Source organism: Diaporthe citri (assembly GCF_014595645.1).
Source record: "Diaporthe citri strain NFHF-8-4 chromosome Unknown scaffold_2, whole genome shotgun sequence".
Taxonomy (NCBI): domain Eukaryota; kingdom Fungi; phylum Ascomycota; class Sordariomycetes; order Diaporthales; family Diaporthaceae; genus Diaporthe; species Diaporthe citri.
Window position 1 is genome coordinate 750465 of NW_025064847.1, and position 23129 is coordinate 773593.

Here is a 23129-nt window from a genome sequence, read left to right on the forward strand (position 1 = left end):
TCCGTAGTCAACAATGTAAGGGACGACACTTGTTCAACCTGTGAACTTGGTTGGTGTGACTTCATGTACTCATTAAGGCATAATGAGGTGTTCAGGTATATATTTCCATGGCAGGAACAACGGATCTCGGGTAGATCTCAAGGGCACCTTCGAGAGGGGGATAGACATGGATGAGCTCCTCGCTTTTCTCGAGAAAGGCCTTTCCGCATGCAGCCTCAAAATCCTTGGTCCGCACAGCTTGCGGTACTCGGTCCAAAGGAGTAAGCTAGGGAAGTGGAGGTCGTGGGTGGCCGTCCACGCAGAGTTCAACGTTGGCCCGAACAGGGGGACCTCGACATCCTCCCATGAGTCCATTGGCACAGGCAATGAAAGCGACAACCGAGAAGTCACGCCTTCGAACCAGATCGTTCTGGATCCTATCATGAGAATGATCTTGTTTTTGTTGCTGCAAAAGCTGGTGGCAGCCTTCGAAGCACGGGTTGAGCAAGCCGAGGGCAGCAGCTACGTCGGAGTACCTGAAGAAGTCGGCGTTGAGCTACTTTTTTGGGACACGGTTATTTCCCTGAAAATTAGCACCAGAATTGGCAGTGCTATTTGCCCTCGTACGTATTGGGTTGGGAAGATTGGCGAGAAGCGACCGTCGCGCTTTGAGCGATTCATTATCCCCCTCCTTCCTTTTTCGAAATCTGATTTCCAGGGTCACCCGCCAGTGTTGTTTAGAATGGCCCAGGTGCCATGTCGGAGGGCGGTGTTGAGCATGATATTCAGTTGCTGCATAGTGGCCTGCCGGAAGAAATGGTCGTAGCTTATGCTGTGATTGTCATGAGTGTTAAAGTGTGTTTATCTCCATCATCTTATCAATTTTTTTTTTTTTTTTCAAAATCTATCTCCACTCAACTGTACTATGACTATGGCTGTTCGTCTGGGCGGCGAGTGACGACATCATGTCGATCGGATAATCCTACTGCGTTGACCTCGAATGCGCCCTATCGACTCCACAAGACAGACATCAGTTAGCGCAGGGCGCGCCCAGACAGCCCGCAGTTCAACGCTATCGTCCTTTAGTTATAAATGTCGAGGTCCTTATTTCAACCATTCTAAGAACTCTTCAACTCCCTACGTCGATGCAGTTTCCTGTCCTGCTCGCCTTTTCGCATCATTGCTCCCCTCGGTGCTCATTCAACTTTTGAGTGAGAGCCAGAGATATCACCACCAACATCGCGAGGATTCCAACCCCAGACCCTGAGAAATTCCTATTGCTTCTTTGATTTACCACAACCAAAATGCCAACTGCAGATATGTTCGATCTTCCGGAGACGTTTCATCACAACGGCTGGTCCATCAGATACCTAGCACGCCGGGCCAAGTACGTGGACTCGTTTGCAGCAGCAAGTCCCTGGGTCGTTTTCGTGCATGGTACCCCATGGTCCTCAGACGTCTTCCGGCCTCTGGCAAATGCCTTGTCGGCGGGTGGTAGCTTCAACGTTGTTCTCTACGACCTCCCCGGATACGGACAGTCACAAACATTCAACAATTCTCAGGCCGACTCACAGCCAGACACCTCCGTGAAGGCCCAGTCAGAGTCTCTTGCGGCATTACTGCAACATCTCGGTCTCGACGGCAAGGACGGAAACACGAGCGCCCACGTCGTTGCTCACGACATCGCTGGGGTGATATCCCTGAGAGCTCACCTGTTGCATGGTTGCGAATATCGTAGTTTGTGCCTCTTGGATACGAACTGCGTGCTACCGTGGGGCGACAAACTTTACAATTCAATACGGTCCAATGCAGCCGTCTATGAGGAGCTCCCGGCTGTCGTGTTCGAGGGCTGCCTGAGGGCAATCATCCAGAGCGCCCGGGTCAAAGGGAATGGGCTGGGCCTAGAATGGGAGGATGTTCTCGCACGGCCGTGGCTGACTGGAGGGTCTGCATCTGACTCCAGTCTGCAGTATGATCCACAGAAGAACTTTGTCAGGCAGATCAAGCAATCTGATGACAGTCACACGGCTGAGCTCCTCGACAACGGACTATATCCGAAGGTCCGCTGCGACATCAAGGTTCTTTGGGGCGAAAAAGACGCATGGATCCCGTACGAAAAGATGCAGAGCATTGCAAGGCTGTTGGGAGACAGGCTCAAAGGGTTTGTTACAGTCCCGGAGGCTGGTCATCTCATCATGCTCGATCAACCCGAGCGAGTGACCTTGGAGATTGCTCGATGGCTTGAAAGGAAAGCTTGATATTCGAAAGGTTATATACGTAGGTATGTCGTTGTGCATATGTATAACCGTGCGGTGGATATCGGCGTAGCTATCATAAGACTCGTTTACCTGGAAGGGAAGCTTGTGACATTGAATGGTATGCATGCTTCATTTATGTACCAGTCTGTCACTGTATTAACTCATCTGAGGTTATACAAACAACATCTCGCCGCCTTTGGCAGCCTTCACTTAAGACAACCCACCGCAAGGGCAACAACACCTCCTGTCCCATGCCCGAAACCAACTCTGTAAATAACAGCCAGCATCTATCAGTGGCTCTCCAGTCAACGGCCCATTCTTCTTTGCCCAAGAACTCTTCCAACCATCTCATCAGATCCCCAAACATCCCAAGGAAACTTTTTCACCCCCATTTCTTGAGATGGCTCCACAAACGACGGCCATTGCAAATCAAGAGCCGTCTTCGGCGGCCGACACTGAATCGGTCACATGGTGCATCCCCTTCCTAGCCTTCTACGCCTTTGGGGTCCTGGCCTCAATGACATTGCTCTGGGCTGCTGAAATTCAGCAACAAACCTCTTTGGCCACCCGCCTGGTTCAACAACCGATCTGGCTCTTTGTACCAGGCTGTTCTCTACTTTCCGGCTTTTCTGTGGCTCGTCGTGCTGGCTGTTGGGATTCTGTGCCTTCTGGGCTGCGGCCTACTCCACCTTTGGGGATGGCTGGTTCGTAAGCTTTCGTCTGCAACTGGAAGGACTGGCACTTGTGACGAGGTCTCGCTCAGAGGACAAACGGACGGCGTCGGTCGAGTTCCTCTGACGCCTGTGGGGGGACTTCCGGCGAGCACAACTAAAGGCAGCATCGTTCAAGTCGAACAAGAGACAAAAGGCATTGCGATAGCGGCAGAGGAGATACCAACCAAGATCGACACTAGGAAGCCAAGGGCATGCAGTCTATCTGCACCAGCTATCGACCGCAGACAAGAACACCCAACAAGATCCTGGCGAGGATAAGTAACAGTCTCAGAAGAGCAACTATCTGGAGAGCAGATGCGAACCGCCAGCATGTCATCACTTCTGAGCCTGCACTCTGACTGCGAGCATGGCTGGCTGTCGACAGGGACTGGCAGACACAATTCGACGACAGCGTACGACGGAAATGGATAAGCACGTACACCTTGGACCATACTATAGGTGTCAATGATGTCTTTCGGTGCTCTTCAATCATTCATGGTCCGGTCTAACTAACTTGCCATTAATTGTCGTATGTACATTAGCCTGAATCTTTGCTACGTGGGCAATTTGATCAAGATCTCGAAGTGAGGTATATACACAGTCTTTCTGTTGGCCACGCTTGTCACTATTATCTTATCAAGACCTCCCTGTAGCCTTTGGGAAAGGAACGGCCGTGGTTCCCGACACCAACACAGGTGTTCCCGCTGCCTGCGCCAACATATTTGACTGGCTCGCCACAGGGACAGGCTTCGCGTTGCTGGCAAGTGTAGGGCCTGGGATCTGGTACGTCGTCAAATTTCTGTAGATGTCAATTTTGATGCCCGGGTCGTCCGCGTGGTACATCTCAGTCGCGAGGCGTCCCTTTCCCCTCCTGTCCAAAGCGTTGCCCACTGTCCCTCTTTTGCGCGGTGACCTGACGGCAGCGCCCTTCCCTGCCCCGGCTGCCGTCACCCATAGATTCACACACTGGGGGTAGTTCTGCGCCCCATCCGTCCTGTTCGCGTAGTGCAGGGCAATCAGCTCGTGGCGCAGCACATATGCCCCCGGGCTCAGCGTGGTCGGCAGCCCGACCAGCCAGCTGTTGTTGCTGGCGATGAGCGTGTTGGTGGACCAGAACCCGGGCGGGCCCCCACTTTCGTTGAAGAAGACGGGCGCAGCGTCGTCGATCTTTGTGAACTCCAGCTTTGTCTTGTCGACACTCGCGCAGCCGTCGCTGTTGTTGGTGTTGGTCGAGTCGCAGGGCGCTAGGTATGAGAGGATGGGCCCGACGTGGGATGCCGGCCAGCCGTTCCACTGCATGTGGATTACGTCGCCGGGGGAGACTGGGACGTGTGCTCTTGCTGGAGAGCCGTCCTTGTGGCAGATTATGTCGGGTGAGGTGTAGTTGGAGGGAGGCACGAATCCGTCGTCCAGGGCGGTCTGGGACCAGCCTACGGTCTCGGGTGCGTTGTCTGCCCCCAGCCTGGGGATGAAACCGGGATACATGAGGCCGTTAACAGTGACATAGTCGATGTGAGAGTGTGCTGCCACCGTGGTCACCAGAAGCACAGCGACGAAGAAATAGGAGGGGAGGGAAGTCATCGCGCCGGTGACAAGTTGCATGCCGGCTGGCGAGTTGGAGCAGCTGGCGTGTGAACAATCAAAGGAAACTCCTGTGAGCAATCCAGGATATATCAGGTCTTGTACAGGAATAGGCCCATATGATACCTCAGGAAGACTGCCCTGCCGTCAAAGCAGGTTGCAGGCATCGCCCAGGGATTCCATGGATTCCATGCAGCCGTGCTGGAGGTAGATGACCAGCAGCCAAGCTATGACAAACGGGATGTCCTGAACGCGGCGTCGATCTTTCCATGTTTGCGATGCGGAGGAAGAACGAGTGTCTGGGTATGGGCGTTTCAAGCAAACAATATGGAGTAATCCCTGTGATTGACCCGGGCCAAGGGCAGTGTCATTCGAGGAGGCCCTTTGTGTCTCACTCTGTCGCAAGGGAAATCTTCCCTTGTGGCCTCTCGAATTGGTGCTCATGAGTAAAATCTTTATGCCGAAACGTTAAGACGGCCAGTATTTGCTGAATGCGCTGTCTTCGTCGCTAACGGCTTCATGATCAAGCCTGCAGGTCGAGGGCTTCGGCTGATCTGCCGCAGCGATCGACAAATGACAGCCGTGTTAATCTGGCGCCTTGATGGCTCTCCAGGGATGTTGTTTGGAGAGGTCCAGGGGTCTGAAGCTGGCTCAGCGCTAAGACAGCGGCTGAATATGATTCGGAGGATGACTGCCGTTATGAAGGGACACGGGAGTCAGGTGAGCACCGTGAAACGGGGCACCTACAGTGCCTGGGATATACGACGGTGAGTAGTTGATATTAATCCCGTACAAGTGACAGAACTAAGCTGTTTCCAGTCCACTGAACACTGAGCGTCACCTGGTGTTGGTTGGCTGCAATGCAGTGGGGTGGGGATGGAATGGCCTGCCGGGTTTTGCTGTGCATTTCCATCCCTGAAATATCACAATGTCGTGGAGATCTTTTAAGAACAGAGGCCGCTCTACGGCCGCTCTACGGGACGATTTACTCTCGAGACTAGATTGGCGGCTGGCTCTTGTTGAAAATCGTGTAATCTGATTAACGCCTGCAGGCAGCTCTCCACACATGATGGCCCTCGGTTATGAGTTAGTCAGTCGGTCACGTAAGGCGTGGGAGTACTAGTAGGCTTATCAGCGGCAGAATGTTGGATGCAGAACCCCTCACTCGCACATGGTCACCAGCAAACGTTGGAAAAATTGTGTGTGCCTCCGATAACGCCAGCTTGAGGGCTTTTCCCGTGCATATTTCAACGAACCCCGTCATATAGAGGCCGGAGTTAATCCCAGAGCCCGGTCTCCGTGCACATTTCAATTCATCCTGTTTCATCCCATATTTGATTAACCTCCCTCTGCCTGGACCAAATTCTTTCAGGGTCGGAAACACCCCGGACGCCCGCCCGCGGATACCGGCCCGCCATGCCCCGCTTCGCCCTGTCCCGGCCGGACATCCACCTGCCTCTGCCGAAGCCCCTCCGTGCTCTTCCTCCGGCCGTGGTATGGCAGATTCTGCTCCTGATTTCCGTGAACATCATCGTATGGGTGGTCATCGGTATCATCCTGCACTTCTACCCGGTGCTCATCTCCTCTGCCGTCCTATCATACACCCTCGGTCTGCGCCATGCCCTCGATGCCGACCACATCAGCGCCATCGACCTCATGACCCGCCGCCTCATCGCGGCCGGCCAGCGTCCCGTGAGCGTCGGCACATGGTTTAGCCTGGGCCATTCAACCATCGTGATCATCACCTGCGTGGTCGTCGCCGCCACGAGCGGCGCACTGAGGGACCGCTTCGACGGCTTCCAAAGAGTCGGCAACATCGTGGGCACCAGCGTCAGCGCCGCATTCCTGCTCATCCTCTGCGCCGGCAACGCCTGGGTCCTATTCCGTCTGGTCAAGAGGCTCAGGACGCTCCTTGAGGGCCAGCGCCGGCAGATCCGGGACGGCGAGGAGGCGCAGGGCCCGGGGGAGGAGGACACCGCGGCCGCGCAGCTGTCGCTCGAGGGCGTCGGCTTCCTGTCGAACGTCTTCCGGAAGCTATTCCGCATTGTGGACCGCCCGTGGAAGATGTACCCCCTTGGCGTCATGTTTGGTCTGGGCTTTGATACCAGCTCTGAGATCGCCATACTTGGGATTGCCAGCATCCAAGGGGCCGCTGGCACAAGCTTGTGGCTGATCTTGGTGTTCCCGGTCCTGTTTACTGGTGAGTGTATATGGCTCCTCGTCACTGCATCGCAGCTTCTAATCCTGTTCTCAGCTGGCATGTGTCTCCTCGACACGACAGACGGAGCTCTGATGATGGCCCTGTATACCTCCAAGGCCTTCTCAAGGGACCATATCGCGATCCTGTATTACTCGATTGTTCTCACAGGGATCACCATTGTCGTTTCGGCCTTCATTGGAGTCATTCAGGTTCTGACGCTGGTGCTGAACGTTGCTGAGCCGGAAGGCAGCTTCTGGGACGGTGTCGGGGCCGTCGGAGACAACTTCGAAATTATTGGTGGCAGTATCTGTGGGCTGTTCCTCATTGTCGGTTTGGGCTCGGTGATAGTGTACCGACCCTGGAGGAGGAGGGTAGACCGAGGAGCACTGTTGAACGCTCCGCCTGATGCGGCGTTTGACGCTGGTGCGAGTGACACCAGGGCACCAGAAGGCGAGGGAGACCAGACGGGCCAACAGGTTGCGTAGCCAGGCGATATATTGGGACGAGGTAATCCGAATGACTGGTAAAAGGTTCAAATGGACCTCATGCCCCATGTGGCATTTTTAGCCAACACGCCCTCCCGCCACCACCACAGCCCAGCATACGTAGCCCCCGGCCCAAATAGTACCTGCCCGGCCAGAACCCCGATCGACAATTTCCTTGTGTCTGTCTTCGTTACCATGCCGCGCCTGCGAAGATCCATCACTGTGTACAGGCAGAAGCTCAGAGTGGCGTTTGCATAGAGGGAGAGACTGGAATACTTCTGTCCCGGAACCATTGGATAAGTCAACAGGCTGCCCACAGCAGCACTAAGAGACCGCCGGCCTCCCGGTGTCTGGATGACATTGCGCGTAATGGTATAAATGTGCTGCACAGCTTGAATGGCGAATGACACGGCATAGGCCAGTCTCAAGGAGCGTAGGACGTCGACGCTGTCCCGACTCTGAGATGATCTTCTCGCCTCAGGCGTTGCCTTGTCCACCTGTCCAACCAGGTCAACCTTGCGGTGAACATAAGACAGTACCCTTGATATCAGTGTCGTCAAAACCGGCACCGTTACTGGGGCTAAGAAAAAGGAGTAGACCACGGAGGACTGAATGTTGAAATGGGACTGGGATACTCCAGTCGCTGTCAATGGCACAAGGCTGGTGAGAGCGGCCGGGAGAACGTAGCCAAGTAGGGTTGCTGGCAGAACGGCCTTGGCCACTTCTGGGGGGATATTTTGACCTTCTACGGAAGATCCAGAGCCCCAAGTAGCCATGCTGAAGAGATAATACATTGGTGCAATTCTTTCAATGCCACTGATCTGCACAGCTGCTCCGGCGAGCGATTGCCTGACGAAGATGACCCATGTCAGCAAATGCGCCCTTGACACCCTTCATAACACACTCACAATGCCAGCTTGGCCATCGAGGTACCCTCGCGGTTTGCCTCGACCGTCCAGATCAAGACGGGCGATATCAGGTTGGAGACAAGGTACGTCGCCTGCGAGCGACTGGTTACATCGTCACCGAAGAAGGGGAACACCAACGCGTGCACTCCTCGTAGGCCCTCATTGCGGGAGGCAAGCCAGTAAGCCATACCCATGCACCCTATAGTAGCTGCTCTTGGTATCCAGACTGCCAGCCGGCCCCCCTCTATGGGCTTTGCGGGTGGCGCTTCCATTGGGCTCGTCGGTGCTTCACGCCCCGCGCCATCCTCTCTGGGCGAGGCACGCGCCATTAGGTTCGAGGACACGCCTCTCTCATCCAAGGAGCAACGATATCTCTGTTCTCATCTCGAGAGAAAGAGGAAGTAACTCTGGCCGCGTAAGATTCACGTGTCTTTCAACATGAGATGTGTAGGCGAGTGTAGGTTGCGAGGTCCGAATGTCGCGCCATGCCCAGCTTGGCAGCCGAGGATTTTGCCGTGAGTCCAGCCAGGGGCAACCCTGTCACCACACTTCGGCCTCAGCTGCCTTGTGCAGCGGCTGCACGACATCCCGGTCCTCAGTGTGAGTGTAGCCTCCTCGATGCTCTAGCACAGCAACGAGGATCTGCATCACCTGCTGGAAGTAATTGAGGTCTTGTGATGAGAGCTCATATTTCATCTTTCATTTCGGTGTTCACATGATCGGTCAAGTCGGGGGCCTTGCTGCCGGCCGCCATGAACATCTGTCGTGTTGGTGAGAGACATGCAGGCAATCTGCAAGTGTCTTGCAGCGATGAAGTTGATGTGGTTCTGCCGAGCACGATGTCGCTTCAACACCGGGAGCGGCAACTAGGTGTCTCAGCTTTGACGACTGCGAAGACGGATCTTTGCACTTACAAACAAGACCTTCTAGGTCAAATTTTCCATCCTGGGCTCTCAAATCGCCAATCTCCAGCCCTATCAACACGATCCAGAACAATCTTTCACCCAAGTGACAGGATTATTGGTCGTTGTCTCAATCTAGCAAAGCTGCTGATCCCACAAACTGCCACAGCACAGCTGGAGTCTCTGGGCATAAGTGTGAACCCATACTCGGAGGTATAGGTACATCCATTTTCCTCTGTAGCGGCTGTCAAACTTAAAACACTTTCTAGGAGCCAGTATCAGACCAGGAGAAGGCTTACATTAGAGAGAAAGAGCAAGGGCAAGAAGAGCTTCAGAGAAAGAGGGCATCTTATTCAGGGCTATCCTATGTCCAGCTCAACATTTTACGACGACCTGAAGGGGAGAGTTGGAATCTTTGGCTGCATGGACGATATGAGGTGTGGGTGCGTCCGTTCTTCTCTACTGGAATAACCCCTGGGTTCCCCTCCTGCCAGAGCCATTACTGATAACTAAGCATTGTATGATGTCGGTGAGAATTCGAAAGTCCTGGATGTACCAAGACAAATTGGCCCTTCCCTTCAGATGCCAGCCAGCAAGAAGTGGAACTTGACTATTCAACCCCTTTTCACTGCTGTCGCTGGAAAAAGAGACTCATGGATGTCCCTGGCGTGACTCAGTTGGTAAGATCAACACTCGACACCGGCATTCCTGGACGGATCAGCTGACATTGGGGAGTCCCATTGTAATGGCATCGTTGATCATGTTTCTCAACAAGACTGGAGTCTTTGATTGACGTCGGCGAAGCCCTCAATGACTGCTCCCGGAAACTCCCCGTACCCGCGACCCACTCATATGCCACGCTCGAGGCACTTGCTGTACAAACATGCCAGAGTCCAAATTCCCACTCCATTGAACCCCGGTACATGTGGTCGACGTGGTTACGCAATTGAAAACCAGGTCAAGTGGGAATTGAACGCCTACACGGACCATCTCATTCTCTGAGCAGTGTCCCTCGCTACACCGCCCACGGCCCGCAGGAGGGCCTTGATACCCGCACGTGCAGGCTTTCCAGAGCATTATCAGCAGGGATGAGCTGTTGATGGCACAGGCACGATGGGGTTCTTCGGAGGGAGCGCCCTGGATCTCGCGGGCAGTTTTTAAGTTCCGCCCCTGATTATCGACGGGTTCCCTCAGGAGGTGGCTCCCGGTGAATCTAGACCCTGAGATAGATTGCGACGCATGGTGTGGGGAAAGGCTGGTAAACGGCGAGTTAGACGAGGTTAGGGTTCCGTAATAGTTGATGCTATCCTCAATGTCCTCACATTTACACTTGTTGCATCTCAAGCCAAGGCAAGTCGAACTAGCTATGCGGCAAGAATGTGCACTTATGAATGGGTGATAATGTGTGTGTGTGTCATCGTGTAGGTTGTAATTGAAGGTTCGGGTTGCGACCCATCGGAATAGACTTTGGATACAGATAAGGCTACCTGCAGATGCCAATTAATCAATCACTCCAGATTCGCTTGTCGGCTTGTCAGTTCACTGTGGTGGGAAAGGGTGGCCAGGGTCCTCTTCGGCAGTCGGTGGTCCCCAGGGGGTGGTTCATCTCGCGGCGTCGTCATGATGGGGCCGCTGGCATCTGGACCCATCAGAATACCTGCGCGGTACGTGGGTAGGGTTTACGCACTTGCACGACGATCAAGCACCACCACACGGGGCTTCCTGGAGTGGATTTCGAAAGCATCCCTCTCCTTGTGGGGATGGGGGCCAAGTCTATCAACCAAAGTTGGCATTTTAGAGGGACGGGAGTTCGAGAGAAGGTGAACATGAAAACTATATATAATGAGCTCACACTCTCGACCACATCCATCATTTCTCTGGCTCATCCATCAGCACATTCACTCATCTACTCAATCAACCTAACAAACAACAACATCACCACCAGTACAACCAGACACCAAACCTTCAAGTTCCAACCGCCAAAATGCAGTTCAAGACCCTCCTCTCCATCTCTGTCGCCATCGTCGGAGCCATCGCCCAGGACGACCCCCTCTCCCTGCTCCCTGAGTGCGCCAAGAGCAAGCTCACTACCGCCTTCGAGGCCACCGGCTGCACCTCCCAGACAGGTTCGTTGATACCCAATCAGTAGCCCATTCGTGCACACAAACACCACACACTTTCATTGGTGGCCCCGCCGGCTTTTGGGACCCTGGACTGGATAATTGGCTAACACGTACAATTGGAAACAGACACCGCCTGCTGGTGCCCCAACAAGGACCTGAAGTCCGCCGTCGAGAACGTCGTCGGCGGCACCACCGTGTGCGGCGACGCCGCTGGCAGGCAGCTGATTGGCGGCACGTGGAACAAGAAGTGCCCTGACAACACTGTCACCATCGCCTAAATATCTCCCACGGCCGTTTCTGGAGGATGATGGGATCAGGAAAGAGATGTTGCAATGACCACATGATGAGATCCATGAGGGGTTGTACCTAGTATATGTTATGCTGTGATGTGCATGATGAAGACATACTCTTTTGAGTTGTTTTCGATTGCAGAATTTGATGAACTATACACCAATTTCGATATTTGCCTGTGCCTGTTTTCAGATAAGCTTCTTATATTAGCTTACCTCTAGGTCTGCGCAAGGCAAGTCTCAGTTCTCCTCAACAGCGTCCTTCGACTTCAGCGCATTCTCACGCCAGGACCCGACAAGCTCGCAATAAATCGGTCACGGCAGGCTGGGAACTTCATGGAGCAGAAACCTGCCGGACAAATCAAAGAAAGCTGACAAGATCTGGCTAGATAACATTCGCAGACAATGATTCTTCGATCAAACAGTACAAAACCTGACACGGCCATCTTTACCTGTCTCGAGCTTTGCCATCATTGTCTTCGACACCTCTTCCAGCTTACTCGAAGTGTTGATCTCATTCGTTTTCAGATTCTCTATCCTCAAGCCTCTAGCGGATGGAATAGAAAAGCAAGCGCCGACGATTTGAGAAGGAGCTCAGAGCGAGTGGTCACAATGGAAACTGCCAACAAGCCACATGTAAGCACCGTCTCTGCTAACGGTACGACTATCCACTGCCACCGGACACGAATATACGTCTCTGTGACATATGCCTGCCCTGCCAGTCTGGTTGCGTTGAGATTATCTCCTGGGCCTGCACTCCGAATCTGGCTCGTCAAGGTGTTGGCCAGGTCCTGCGTTACCACGCTCAGGTCTGATGCGTGGAGGAAGAATCCGAGATTGAAGGAGTCTTTGTCCCTCTGCGTTCCCGCGTGGGGATAATAGTCTTGAATAGATCGTTCGAGGAGCGAGCCCGGCCAAGCGAATAGCTGAAGCTGTGAATTGCTGTCGACGTAGAACTCCAAGCCGGATTGAGTCGTGCAGATAGTTGAGCCGGATCCAGAGTCTCCCGTCTCATTTCTCAAGAATCCAATCGGGGCTAGCTTCTCGGACTCGACTGTCCCACCTGTGATACCCGCTGGTGACGCGGGGGCATTTTTGTATGTCTTCGCACACCAGTTCCATTTGCTGAATGAAACCTCGGTCGCCGGAGGCTTGTAAGTAGGGCGCTCATTCGCGTTCGGAACTTTGAGCGCAAAGATCCCGACCGAATCGGGCTCGTAGAAAATACCGAACGAATTTGACTGGAAAATCGTTGTTGGGGGGGGGGGGCACATTGGGCTTGTCTGATCAGAAAAGGTCACTGTCACGGTTTCTGTGGCCCCCACCGATGTCAGCGCTTGTGGCACTTCATATGTGCAATTGAGTAGAATCCTGTCCCCGGTGCAGTCGGCCTCAATACTGTCCGTAAGGTTATAGTAGCTGCCGCAAACCCCAAGGCTAGTGAAATCTGGCCAGGTGCATGTATCTCCTGGGCAGACAGAGTTGGGGGCAAAGACAGAGCCCGCAATCCCGTCGATGACGCTCGACTGAAGCTTGAATATGTCCGAGTTATAGGACGTCGTGAAATAAGCGCGCCCGCCGCCGAACCCCGACACATATGATTTCGAGGAGTCATTAGTTGCCAGTCCGATCTCAGCCGTGGCGTTCTTGAGCAGTACTTGTGCGGGTCTGAATTCCAAGATCTGTTGGGCGCTGGGGCCGATGCCCAGTGCCACGATTGTCACCAGGGAAAGGAGGGATGCTGTAGCGGCCTTTGTGGATGCCAAGTGAAAGAGCAGCAACAGGGAACCCCAGGGGCCGTGAGAAGCGTCATCCATCAGCTGCATGTGGTGAAGGTGACGAGCACGCCGGAAATATCTCCACTTCAGCTGGCCGATGCAGGCTGTGACTGGGAACATCATCAGGGTTTGCCCGATGGTAGTCAAGACAGAGATGAGTGTATTCGGCTGGATTTCTAGAGTTCCCACACGAAAGTTCCAAGACCCTAACGCCGTGTTGTTGATTTTAAGGACAAGTAGCAGAACCAAGGCCATGCTCGTGGTCCTGAAGATGGTTGCAACAATTTCCCGCCACCACGAGCGGAACATTGTTCTTTTTGCACTGCAAATAGAAGATTGGCCTTCAGAAGTGCTTTCTTGCGACAGCTTGCGGCCCGAGTTTGTCAGTCCTGAAAAGTGCGAAGTACCAGCTGTATCCCCCCATCTAGGCTGTGCACGGCACCGCAGTCGGGAGCAGCATAATGTGTAGGCGAAGACCTGGTGGTAGTGAGATATATTGAGGTATCCGGTGAGACCGCTGGGAACATCGTGAAAATCAACGCATGCCTTGAGGCAAGATATTCAGCTTCGTGTGAAATGCTTGAGGGACTGATATGACTGTCATTCTCAGCTGGTGGGATTTGGTTGGTCATAGTTACAGTTGTTCCTTTGTCTGGATCATAAAGAACAGATCTTGTGTGGAAGAAAACATCTGGATGACTGAGTGAAGACACGGTAATGGGATGTACAACGGCTGGGCTCACATAGGTATCGCCCCTATGACAAGGCATCTGAGTTTCTGGTGTTGCACAAGAGTGTCGAGATAAAACGTGGGGGCCTGCATCCCTTGATCGGTAGGTGAGGAGGCAACAATGATTCTATACATCCAATCAACAAATTGTAGCATTCAGACCCCAATTGTGAATGATCACACCGTGTTTGCGTGGTCATGGAAGCATAGAGTGTGGAAGGCAGGCGAGCAGGTGGCACGTGATACTGTAGAGGCTCTTTTATTTATAAAGGTCTCATCATACGTCTATAGAGGTATCAAGGCTCCCAACGCCGTGAAGTGAAATTGAAAGGATCCCAAAAGCATCTGAGGTCCACCCAGCCATGAATTGAAGATGTCAGAGTCCCGTCGCCGACAAGTTGCGGTCTATAGTAAAGACTTCCTGTGTTTACTAGATGAGGGCCAAGGCACAACCAACAACACCCAGGAGGACCGAACTACCAGCCTTACTGGCAGTCAGCTTCGCAGCGCTGGCCTCGGCCGCGGCCGTAGATGAGCCCGAGGCTGACGACGATGAAGACGACGAGCTGGACGAGCCATCCGAGCCATCCGAGCCCCCTGAAGAGGGGGAGGTCGGTGACGATGAGCCTGTGCCGTTTGTGGCGGATGATGCGCCAGGCCGGGTCGAGCTGGAGCCGTTGCTGTACGGGGCCGAGCCCGAAATGCCGGACGCACCGCCCGTCGCCGAAGGGCGGACAGTCGCGGTACCGGAGGCATTCGAGGCCGCGACGGGCGAGGTGGGAGCCGAGCCGTCGTCGGCGGACGAGTCGGACCCGGTGGAGCCCGAGCTGGTGGTGGTGTTGACGTCGGTGTCGCCCAGCACGATGGACTCGTACGAGCCGGTCAGGTCGCCGTAGGTGTACGAGTTGGCCGGGTTGTAGTTGGTGATGGAGACGCTCTGGATGTAGGCCGTGAAGGGGCCGTCGTCGTAGTTGGTCTCGCCGCCGGCCCACTGGATCGTGCCCTCCGGGTTGCTCGGGTCGCCTCCGGCCCAGGTGCCCAGCTTGACGCGCATGGGCGTCTGCGGGTAGTTGGAGCCGCCGTTGGCGTCTGCGTAAGCCAGGGTGCGGACGGACTGGCCGTCGATCATCCAGATTGTGCTCTCCTTAGTCCACACGATGGTGTAGTTGTGGAAGTCGGCCTGGGAGTCGGCCATCTGGACGTATGTCTCGCGGTCGTACGTGGATGTGTTTCCCTTTCCGAGTAGTTTGTCTCCACCTCGGTTGCGGTGCCTCCAAGCCACTCCCAGTCGATCTCATCGAGATCGTCGGACTCGAGAATGGCCGAGGACACGATTCCGGTTCCTGGCGCGGCCTTCATCACAACAGAGACGACACCGAAGAAGACATAGAAGTTGGACTGGACCGTAGGCGCATCACCCGGTTTGGAAATGGTGTAGACGGCGCCGTTGGTGTCATCGTAGGTCAGAGCGCCGTAGGTGATGTTCCAGTCGTCGCTGGCGCCCTTGGTGAAGTCGACGCTGTACGACGCCTGACTCAGGCCTTGGTCTGCACCACAAGTCTCTGTTTGATCATGTTAGCATGTTGTTTGTAGTCAGTCGGTGCTAATCAGGGAGAGCATAGACTCACTCTCTGTAGGGTTGCATTCCGTCGAAGTCTGCGCCGCTACTGCGGACAACAGGGAGAGACCAGCGGTAATGAGGCAAGCAGAGTGCATCTTGCTGGATATAAAGAGGGCGTATGAGGGTGTCCTTGTGGTGGAAGTATGGAAGTCAAGGAAAGTGTAGGAGACAGGAAGCAAAAGAGGGTGGAGTCACGATTCGAAAAGCATTTAGGTATCCGATGCACGCATTCACTTGGAAAACAGGCAAACGAAACGAAACAAACCACGCGTTGAGCTCCAGACGGCGAATTAATCGAACAACTTGAATGATTGTCTGGCAGACATGACGACCAAACCGGTGGTGGCCGGCCCACTTTTGATGCCGCAGTTAGACAGCTTACCCAGCGCCTCGGACACGGCACTGGCGATGACAGCGGCAATCGCAGGGAATATGGGAGACCTCACAAGGACTTGTCAGCAAATGAGCCCCTGAGTCTCAAACAGCTCGGCCAGATTGCCTTGATGTTCAGCAGTACACAACCCGGTTTGTGGCGGGAGGGCCCATATTTTCAGGGGAAACTTTGAGGACAGGCATGGCGGGACGGCTTCAAACAGGTCCCGAGGCGGCCGGGATCCAATCGACCCTGCCAAGACTGCGCCTCCCGAGACGACAGCCCCAGTGAAATCGGACGAATCGGTGGCTGAGGATGCATTCTGCCGAACAGCTCACAACCCAGCAGAGCCAGCTGGGCCGCGTGTGGTCTCCCGATCTCGCATTTGGCAGTGGCTGGGCTACCAGGCCACTCGCAACGGGCAATCGGGGCAACTGTAGGACCTTGGTGGGTCACCCTTGTTTTAGTCCGATCGATTTCTATGTGAGGAAGATCACGGGGTTGCTACGGATCCACTCGCTCCTCAATGATGGCATGTTGGTCACGATGATTGTGCAGCTACAATCACAATATCTTCCATCTAGACTTGCGAATGCAGAGTCAGCATGCATATGATAACATTCTATTTTGCCCCATGAATGCGCCACAAATGGCTTAGTTACTGCTGATATCGGGGTAGCCTGTGCTGTGCTATTCGATCTGTCTTGATGATCCGTATAAGACGAACGCATGTACTATTACGACCACGCTGAGGGCATGTGTTGATAACAAAGTACCGTTTTTCTGTCGCTTATTAGTGCGGTTTCTTCCGCGACGACATCTCAGAGGCCGTGAAAAGGCTCGCCTGCCCCCTTGGTAGAACTCACGCTCTTTACTACTTGATTTATTTCGTAAAACCCCATGTCACATACCATATTTCCAGCCGCCAGTCCATAGCTTCCTGTCTCTGTACTTTGTTATTGAGGAACTGTCTGACCACCGGCTTCGGTTGAAGCCCAGCAGCTACGAGATAATCATATCATTATGCTCAAGCCTCTTTCTCGTTGTCCAGCGCTGTGCTCACAATTCCTATGCGTACAAATTCTAGAACCTCAAAGTCCCATACGGATGGCAGATGAGGAGGCTCAGGTCAGCGAAGGGGTCAGGGTTCAGATCTGTAATAGTAAGTAGCTGCTATAGGGGGTGCCTCGAGCGGCTGAATATTGAGGTGCGATTGCATCAATTTCCTTCTTGTGGCAGAGACGGCAAGGCCAACCCTGCCATCGCCCCCTCTCGCAGTCCCGTGCGTTGCCAGTGAGCATTCGAATTTAGATGCACCATCGCGATGTCACATTGGAATGTGACAGCTGAGCTCAGATCTGGCAATGCCCAAACTTTAACTGACAGCTCTCCAAATCGTGGTCACTTCTGATGAGAAGTACCAAGCCCCGTCGATGATACAGATCCGTGCCTGTGTGACATATCGGAAATCCGACATGCTGAAAAACCAATGCAAATGACACCCCCATGTAGGAAGGCTGTTGCGCAGGTGTAGATCAACATCTGAGTTGACAGATGTGCCTGGTCTATTAAATGAGACGTGATTGCAGACAAGAGTGACACTGCCATTCTGCTTGTCAGCGTTTCCGGACCAATTGTCACAGATGCAACGGGAAACGCCCAGAACACCGGGTGCCTTCCCGTCACTTACGCGACACTCATCATAGTACCAAGAAAAATGGTCGACGAGTAAAACGCCTTGCGTTGTGGGAAAGGGAGGGCCTGGGCAGATTCCATTCAGGCATCCAGCGTTAAATTCGAAAGCTTTGGGTCATGAAGTGTTATCACCAGGCTCCTGAGCATGACTTCAGAGAACAGCCATCAATGGACTGATCGGCCTATATTCCTCAGTCTGGAAGAATCGCCGATGAAGTGTTTAGATCTTGTGCCGACAGCGACATCAGGATCCCAACAGTTAGGCTGGGTCAAAGCACAAGTGACGGCCAAAGATTTGGGGATCTCCACGCACCGAATCATGACAACCTGTGTTGACCTTTGTCTAAGTTTGCAAAGACGGCTTGTGCGTTGTGGTTAGGATGAACCTAGGTGCTGCGAGCATTGGACAAGATTGAGTTATGATGACACGCGAATCTCACTGGGTTTGATACCACCCTACCTCATTGATTTCCAGCGAAACTATTGAACAATGCGGCGAATTCTCTCAGACCCCTGCCTCCACGGCGTTCGTGTTCGCAGACTCCAACATATGATGCATACATTACTAATATTTTCTTGCATTTTGAAAGCTATTATTCTACGAGCAAACCCACTACAGGTGGATTGGATGATTCTGCAACCTTTCGGAGTTTGTAAGATTCTTTCTTCTGGAACACATTCCAAGGAGCAAGTTTGCATCGGAAGATCGGCAATTTGAGCCGGCAGCGTTGAAATCAAGATGTACGGTATCGTCGAATTGAAATGGTCACCAATGTTCACTTTCTTGACCCCGCATTGTCACCCAACACTATGGCTATCAATGCGCCCATGTCACTTTGCACAGACACCGCTTAAGCTCTCATGATGCCCTCCATGTGCTGCCTGCCGTTCGGTGACAGCGGATGGTCTTCCGTGCACAGACTTCGCGCGTAAGCTTCACGCGAGGACGTCCTGATATAGACGGAACCTTTCGGCCCTGTGGCTACGAGCGACGTTGAATTCTTGGCCTGACACTTATCCTTGTCCATCTCATGATCGTTTCATGATCTCAATTCTCCGACCGTCTTTCCTGCATGGCATTACCAATCCTTCCAGATGACACCTGGGGGAGGGAAGAGATGCCAAAGAAAGAGGCGGAAGACGAAATCGCAGCTCAAGGGAACTCGGATATACATTGGACAACTTCGGTATGGAGTGCGTCCGACAAGTCCAAGGGGAAGAAATCGTCCTGGATTCAGGGTCCTCGATATCAAGGTCATGTCTCGGAGAGCCGAGTCCTGCTCACAAATGAGGACAGCCGTAGGATATGCCGCAGAATCGACAAGAGGATCCTTGTTATCCTGGTATGGGTCTATTTTCTCCAAGTAATATCCCCAGAATCCGGGTCACACTTGAGTGCAGTGACTGACCTAGCCTACAGGTCCTGGACAAAATGGTCGTGGGCCATGGTGCGATTCTTGGGCTCCAGGCAGACCTGGCTCTAATGGGCAACCGCTTCTACTGGGTGGTCACTATCGCCCTCATCGCACAGTTGGTTGCGTTGCCTTTTTCCGCGTTCCTGATTGTAAAATCCCCGCCGAGGACCTTGTTGCCAGCCATGATACTTGGATGCGGCATTGCACAAACTTGCTCATCGGCTGCTCACAGCTTTGGAGGACTCATGGCCGCCCGGGCCGCGCTGGGAATATTTGAGGCCGGCTGCCTCCCTCTCTTCGCCATCATGACCGGAGCATGGTACCGTCGAGCAGAACAGCCATTACGGATTGCGGCCTGGTATGGAACGAATGGTCTGGCAACAATCATTGCATCTTTGCTCGCGTATGGGTTCGGGAAAATCCAATCGCCACAGTTAGCTCCTTGGAGAATGTGAGTCAATAGTGACATAGCTGTGTCTTGCGGGGGTCGCTAACATTGCACTTGAGTATGTTTCTATCGACTGGCCTGGTGACTATTCTGACGGTTCCATTTGTTTACGGCAAGCTCGAAAACGATGTACAGACTGCATCGTTCCTCGCACAAGACGAACAATTCATGGCGATCGAACGGCTGCGAGCCAACCAAGCAGCCTCCGACGCACGAGAGGTGCGATGGGGCCAGGTCAAAGAGGCAGTCAAAGACGTCAAGACTTGTCTCTTTTTCATCATGTCACTCGGAAATAGCCTCGGTTCCCAGGTCCCTCGTACATTCGGCCCGTTGATCCTCAAACGTCTTGGTTACGACAACTATACCACACTACTTCTGAACATGCCATTCGGTGCGCTACAGTACATTGTTATTCTCGGAGTCTCCTGGTTGGCCGTGAAATTCCGATGGAAGTCCCTGACGCTGGGCAGCTCCTTGGTACCGGTCATCATAGGGCTCGTCATTCTGTTTGTTCTCCCGCAAGGGAGTACGAATACCGCAGTGCTTCTGATCGGCTACCACCTTTTCGCATTCATATTCGGATGCAACAGTCTAATACTGTCCTGGATAATGGCAAATACAGCGGGCCAGACCAAGAAGTCAATCACCCTGTCCCTCTACAGCGCTGCTTCGTCGACCGGCATCGCTCTTGGGCCTTTACTATTCAAGTCCAGCGATGCGCCACGATATGATACTGCGCTCAAGATTACGCTCGGCGTGTACATTGGAATTTCCTGGGCGGTAATTGTGCAGGTGGTCAATCTCGTACTCCTGAACGGGGCGCAGGAGAAACGGAGGCTCGCACACGAGAAGCCAGCGACACTCCACGATCACTCGATGAGAGAGAAATATGTGGATATTACGGTGGATAATGAGCACCATGTAGGGAATTTCGCGTTTGCGGATCTGACCGACAAGCAGAATGATGAGTTCGTGTACATTTGTTGAGAACGGATTCAACTCCTCTCGCCTTCGAAGTATTTACCCTTTAATATAATCGAGAAACAGATTCTGCCCCTAATGTTCAGGGAGCCGCCACAGAGCCAGTGTTCATAAATTGCGAAACATTTCGTAGGGAAGTTCGTATCTCTCCACCGTGACCATCGCGATCCATGATCGTTAACCTTTTTGCTCTTAGGCTAATGTCACGGTCCCAGTGATGGATGAGCCGAGTTCCCTTATTGCTGTTCCCCTATTCCTATTACGCCGATTATTCGTGAGGTAATGTAGCAGCCCTATGGTATGCTTTCAGAACGCAAGAAGAGTGTCGATATTGGTGTAGTGGCTGAGCAAACAGCCAGACAAATAGTTGCCTTGATAGTTATTTAAATGCTTTTAGGCGAGGTGTTGTGGTTATGGCCGCAGCCAAGCAATCCTTACAGCACTACAGTAAAGCGCAAGTCAAAGGCATGACATCTGCCGTCCCTCTTGAATGGCCATAGCTCTGATTCGCAAACCCTTTACCGTGATATGCGGTACAAGATAGACCATTGTATTGCCTCATTGAGGAGCGACTTTTCCTGTTGGTCGCGACCGCCAAGAGCCGTATGTCACAGCGGCTGCAGAACGAGTTGGTATGTGGATTGGGCTTGGGTATGTGTGAATTAGGTGTGGGTGTATTGGGTATGGGTGTGTTGGGTGTGAATGTACTACGCGTGTAATGTATCTGTATACCATCCATTTCTTTCTGTGCGAATATCCGTTATCCAGATAGTTTTAAAGGTCGGAAAGTGGTGGTGCTATTAGCTTATCTGCTCTGGATTTACTGTTCTTCTTGTTGCTTTCTTGACGTTAGGCTTCGGGACAACCTGTCTCCAACCGCCTGCCTCGTGTCGCCGCCGAACCACACAATTGATTGCGAAAGATAAAACAGAGTTTGAAAGAGGTAGAGAGATATACCCACATGCTAAGATCACCACCTGTCGTCAGCGAGACAATGAAATTGTGACGAGAGAGGGACTGGGGGTTTACTTGTTTTCTAAATGAACATGATCACGGCACCAATGTTTGTAGTCTTGGGCACGCTGAAGCAGCCAGCACCTTTCCCTGAAACTATCAGCGTCTCACAGGTGTTGGTACTGGAAAGTCTTCCACTTGAAACTTCGCCCGTCCTCTGGGAAAAGGAAGCGGATAGCAGCTGCAGCAGGCGCATCGAAGTCATACAGCCCTTCGAATTTGGAGTAGGCTGCTAAGGCTTCTTCACCGCCGTTGAGGCTCGCACCACTCCCATTTCCTCACCCACAAGGGTACCACTCGATAAACTACAGTAATTCAGATGGTATCTCGGTGGTTTGCGTCACAGAGACGGTTCTCTGCAAAGTATCTGCTCTACAGGGAACGGATATCTACTTCTACATTCTGCAGTCTTTTGACAAATTACTTTGCATCTTGACTGGCTGACTTAACTCCCATTGTTTTGTCCCAGTATTTTCATGACGTCCTTTAAAATACGCACACCTGTATCGCTGCGACTTATACTCGGGCGATGCGCTCCCATCTGATTACCATGTCTCGACCAGGAGGCATAGTCCAGATCCAAAGTATCGAGCATCACTCTCAACCGCCCGAGCTGAAGTTAAGCCATCGAGTTCTGTCCATCCTACCAGCTCTATATCGAATTTAATGGTTACAAGCCTAGTCGTTATTAGAATTTCGATCTCAGTAGACTGGCGGCCTAGTATATATTCGCGCCAACACTAAATGAAGTGCGCATTCGGCGTCCCTGCGGTTGCTATACATCCGCTTTCATAATGTCTGGACCATAGCAGACACGTCGTCAACAGACTTAGTTAATGTGACGTTCCGCCCAAAAGTCGGAGGCGGGATATCCCATGGCAACCCAGAAGTACGAGGCTACCTGTGTAGGCATCTATAGTGGAGACATCTGGTCAATTATATGCCTGTCTATTGTAATAGATTGTCCAATATCGCGTGTAATCTTGAAAGTAATACTTACTCTTTTCCACCACTGGCGCGTGATCCTGGGAGTTGGCTGTCCCGTCGAGGGCGGGCGCCGGGCTGGGAAGAGAGTCTGATGGGTACAAAGGAGGAGCCGGCGATAGGTTCTCGGGTGTCTCCTCCTGACCGATATCTAATGTTGAAATTAATGATTACTAATTGAGGCTTCTCGATGAAGGTAGATTGCAATAGCAGGAGCGTCTCCTAATTGTTTAAGGGAGCGCTTTCCAGTCTCCTGATTGATCACTACAGCGTTTCCTCCACACAGACGAACTCAGACCTTCCTAAAAACACGTCGATGGAGCCCATGCATGGTAACTTTTTCGTAACACTAGCGTTTGGAACACAAGCTTTCGGCAAGCTTGTTTGACGAAGCGCAAGGATATTGTCATTGACGCGAGAACGGATATGGATTTAGTGCGCACCTCCACCCGCTTCGCCACAGACGTCTTACGCACTTATCATGGCCGGATCTATGCTATGCAGCACTAGAACAATGAAGTGATAATTTGGCCATGCTAGAAATGTTCCGTATAGTCTATATGATGTGCTGAGGCTGTGGGCGCGAACCCAAACACGCGCAAGATCTGCGCAGAATGAGATACTTATACACATGATGGCTAAGAGGGCGAA

General features: G+C 52.8%; 7 protein-coding genes across 7 annotated transcripts; 4 read left to right on the top strand and 3 right to left on the bottom strand.

Moving 5' to 3' along the window:
• Positions 1 to 1283: 1283 nt before the first annotated feature.
• INS49_005871 (uncharacterized protein) lies at positions 1284 to 2237 on the top strand (the record flags this gene model as incomplete). Its single annotated transcript, XM_043166648.1, has 1 exon — positions 1284 to 2237. The coding sequence occupies one exon, from the start codon at positions 1284 to 1286 to the stop codon at positions 2235 to 2237; it is 954 nt and encodes a 317-aa protein (XP_043027792.1).
• A 1349-nt stretch (positions 2238 to 3586) lies between these two features.
• On the bottom strand, positions 3587 to 4552 carry INS49_005872 (uncharacterized protein; the record flags this gene model as incomplete). The annotated part of the gene is made up of 1 exon (XM_043166649.1): positions 3587 to 4552. The coding sequence occupies one exon, from the start codon at positions 4550 to 4552 to the stop codon at positions 3587 to 3589; it is 966 nt and encodes a 321-aa protein (XP_043027793.1).
• Positions 4553 to 5947: 1395 nt separating this feature from the next.
• Positions 5948 to 7216, top strand: INS49_005873 (uncharacterized protein; the record flags this gene model as incomplete). Its single annotated transcript, XM_043166650.1, has 2 exons — positions 5948 to 6731; positions 6786 to 7216. 2 exons carry the CDS (start codon positions 5948 to 5950, stop codon positions 7214 to 7216), a joined length of 1215 nt encoding a protein of 404 aa, XP_043027794.1.
• Positions 7217 to 7263: 47 nt separating this feature from the next.
• INS49_005874 (uncharacterized protein) lies at positions 7264 to 8312 on the bottom strand (the record flags this gene model as incomplete). Its single annotated transcript, XM_043166651.1, has 2 exons — positions 7264 to 8065; positions 8125 to 8312. The coding sequence occupies 2 exons, from the start codon at positions 8310 to 8312 to the stop codon at positions 7264 to 7266; spliced, it is 990 nt and encodes a 329-aa protein (XP_043027795.1).
• A 2698-nt stretch (positions 8313 to 11010) lies between these two features.
• On the top strand, positions 11011 to 11427 carry INS49_005875 (uncharacterized protein; the record flags this gene model as incomplete). Its single annotated transcript, XM_043166652.1, has 2 exons — positions 11011 to 11152; positions 11276 to 11427. 2 exons carry the CDS (start codon positions 11011 to 11013, stop codon positions 11425 to 11427), a joined length of 294 nt encoding a protein of 97 aa, XP_043027796.1.
• A 2950-nt stretch (positions 11428 to 14377) lies between these two features.
• INS49_005876 (uncharacterized protein) lies at positions 14378 to 15663 on the bottom strand (the record flags this gene model as incomplete). The annotated part of the gene is made up of 3 exons (XM_043166653.1): positions 14378 to 15142; positions 15205 to 15509; positions 15576 to 15663. The coding sequence occupies 3 exons, from the start codon at positions 15661 to 15663 to the stop codon at positions 14378 to 14380; spliced, it is 1158 nt and encodes a 385-aa protein (XP_043027797.1).
• A 3091-nt stretch (positions 15664 to 18754) lies between these two features.
• Positions 18755 to 20486, top strand: INS49_005877 (uncharacterized protein; the record flags this gene model as incomplete). The annotated part of the gene is made up of 3 exons (XM_043166654.1): positions 18755 to 18979; positions 19057 to 19170; positions 19635 to 20486. 3 exons carry the CDS (start codon positions 18755 to 18757, stop codon positions 20484 to 20486), a joined length of 1191 nt encoding a protein of 396 aa, XP_043027798.1.
• Between the last annotated feature and the right edge of the window lie 2643 nt (positions 20487 to 23129).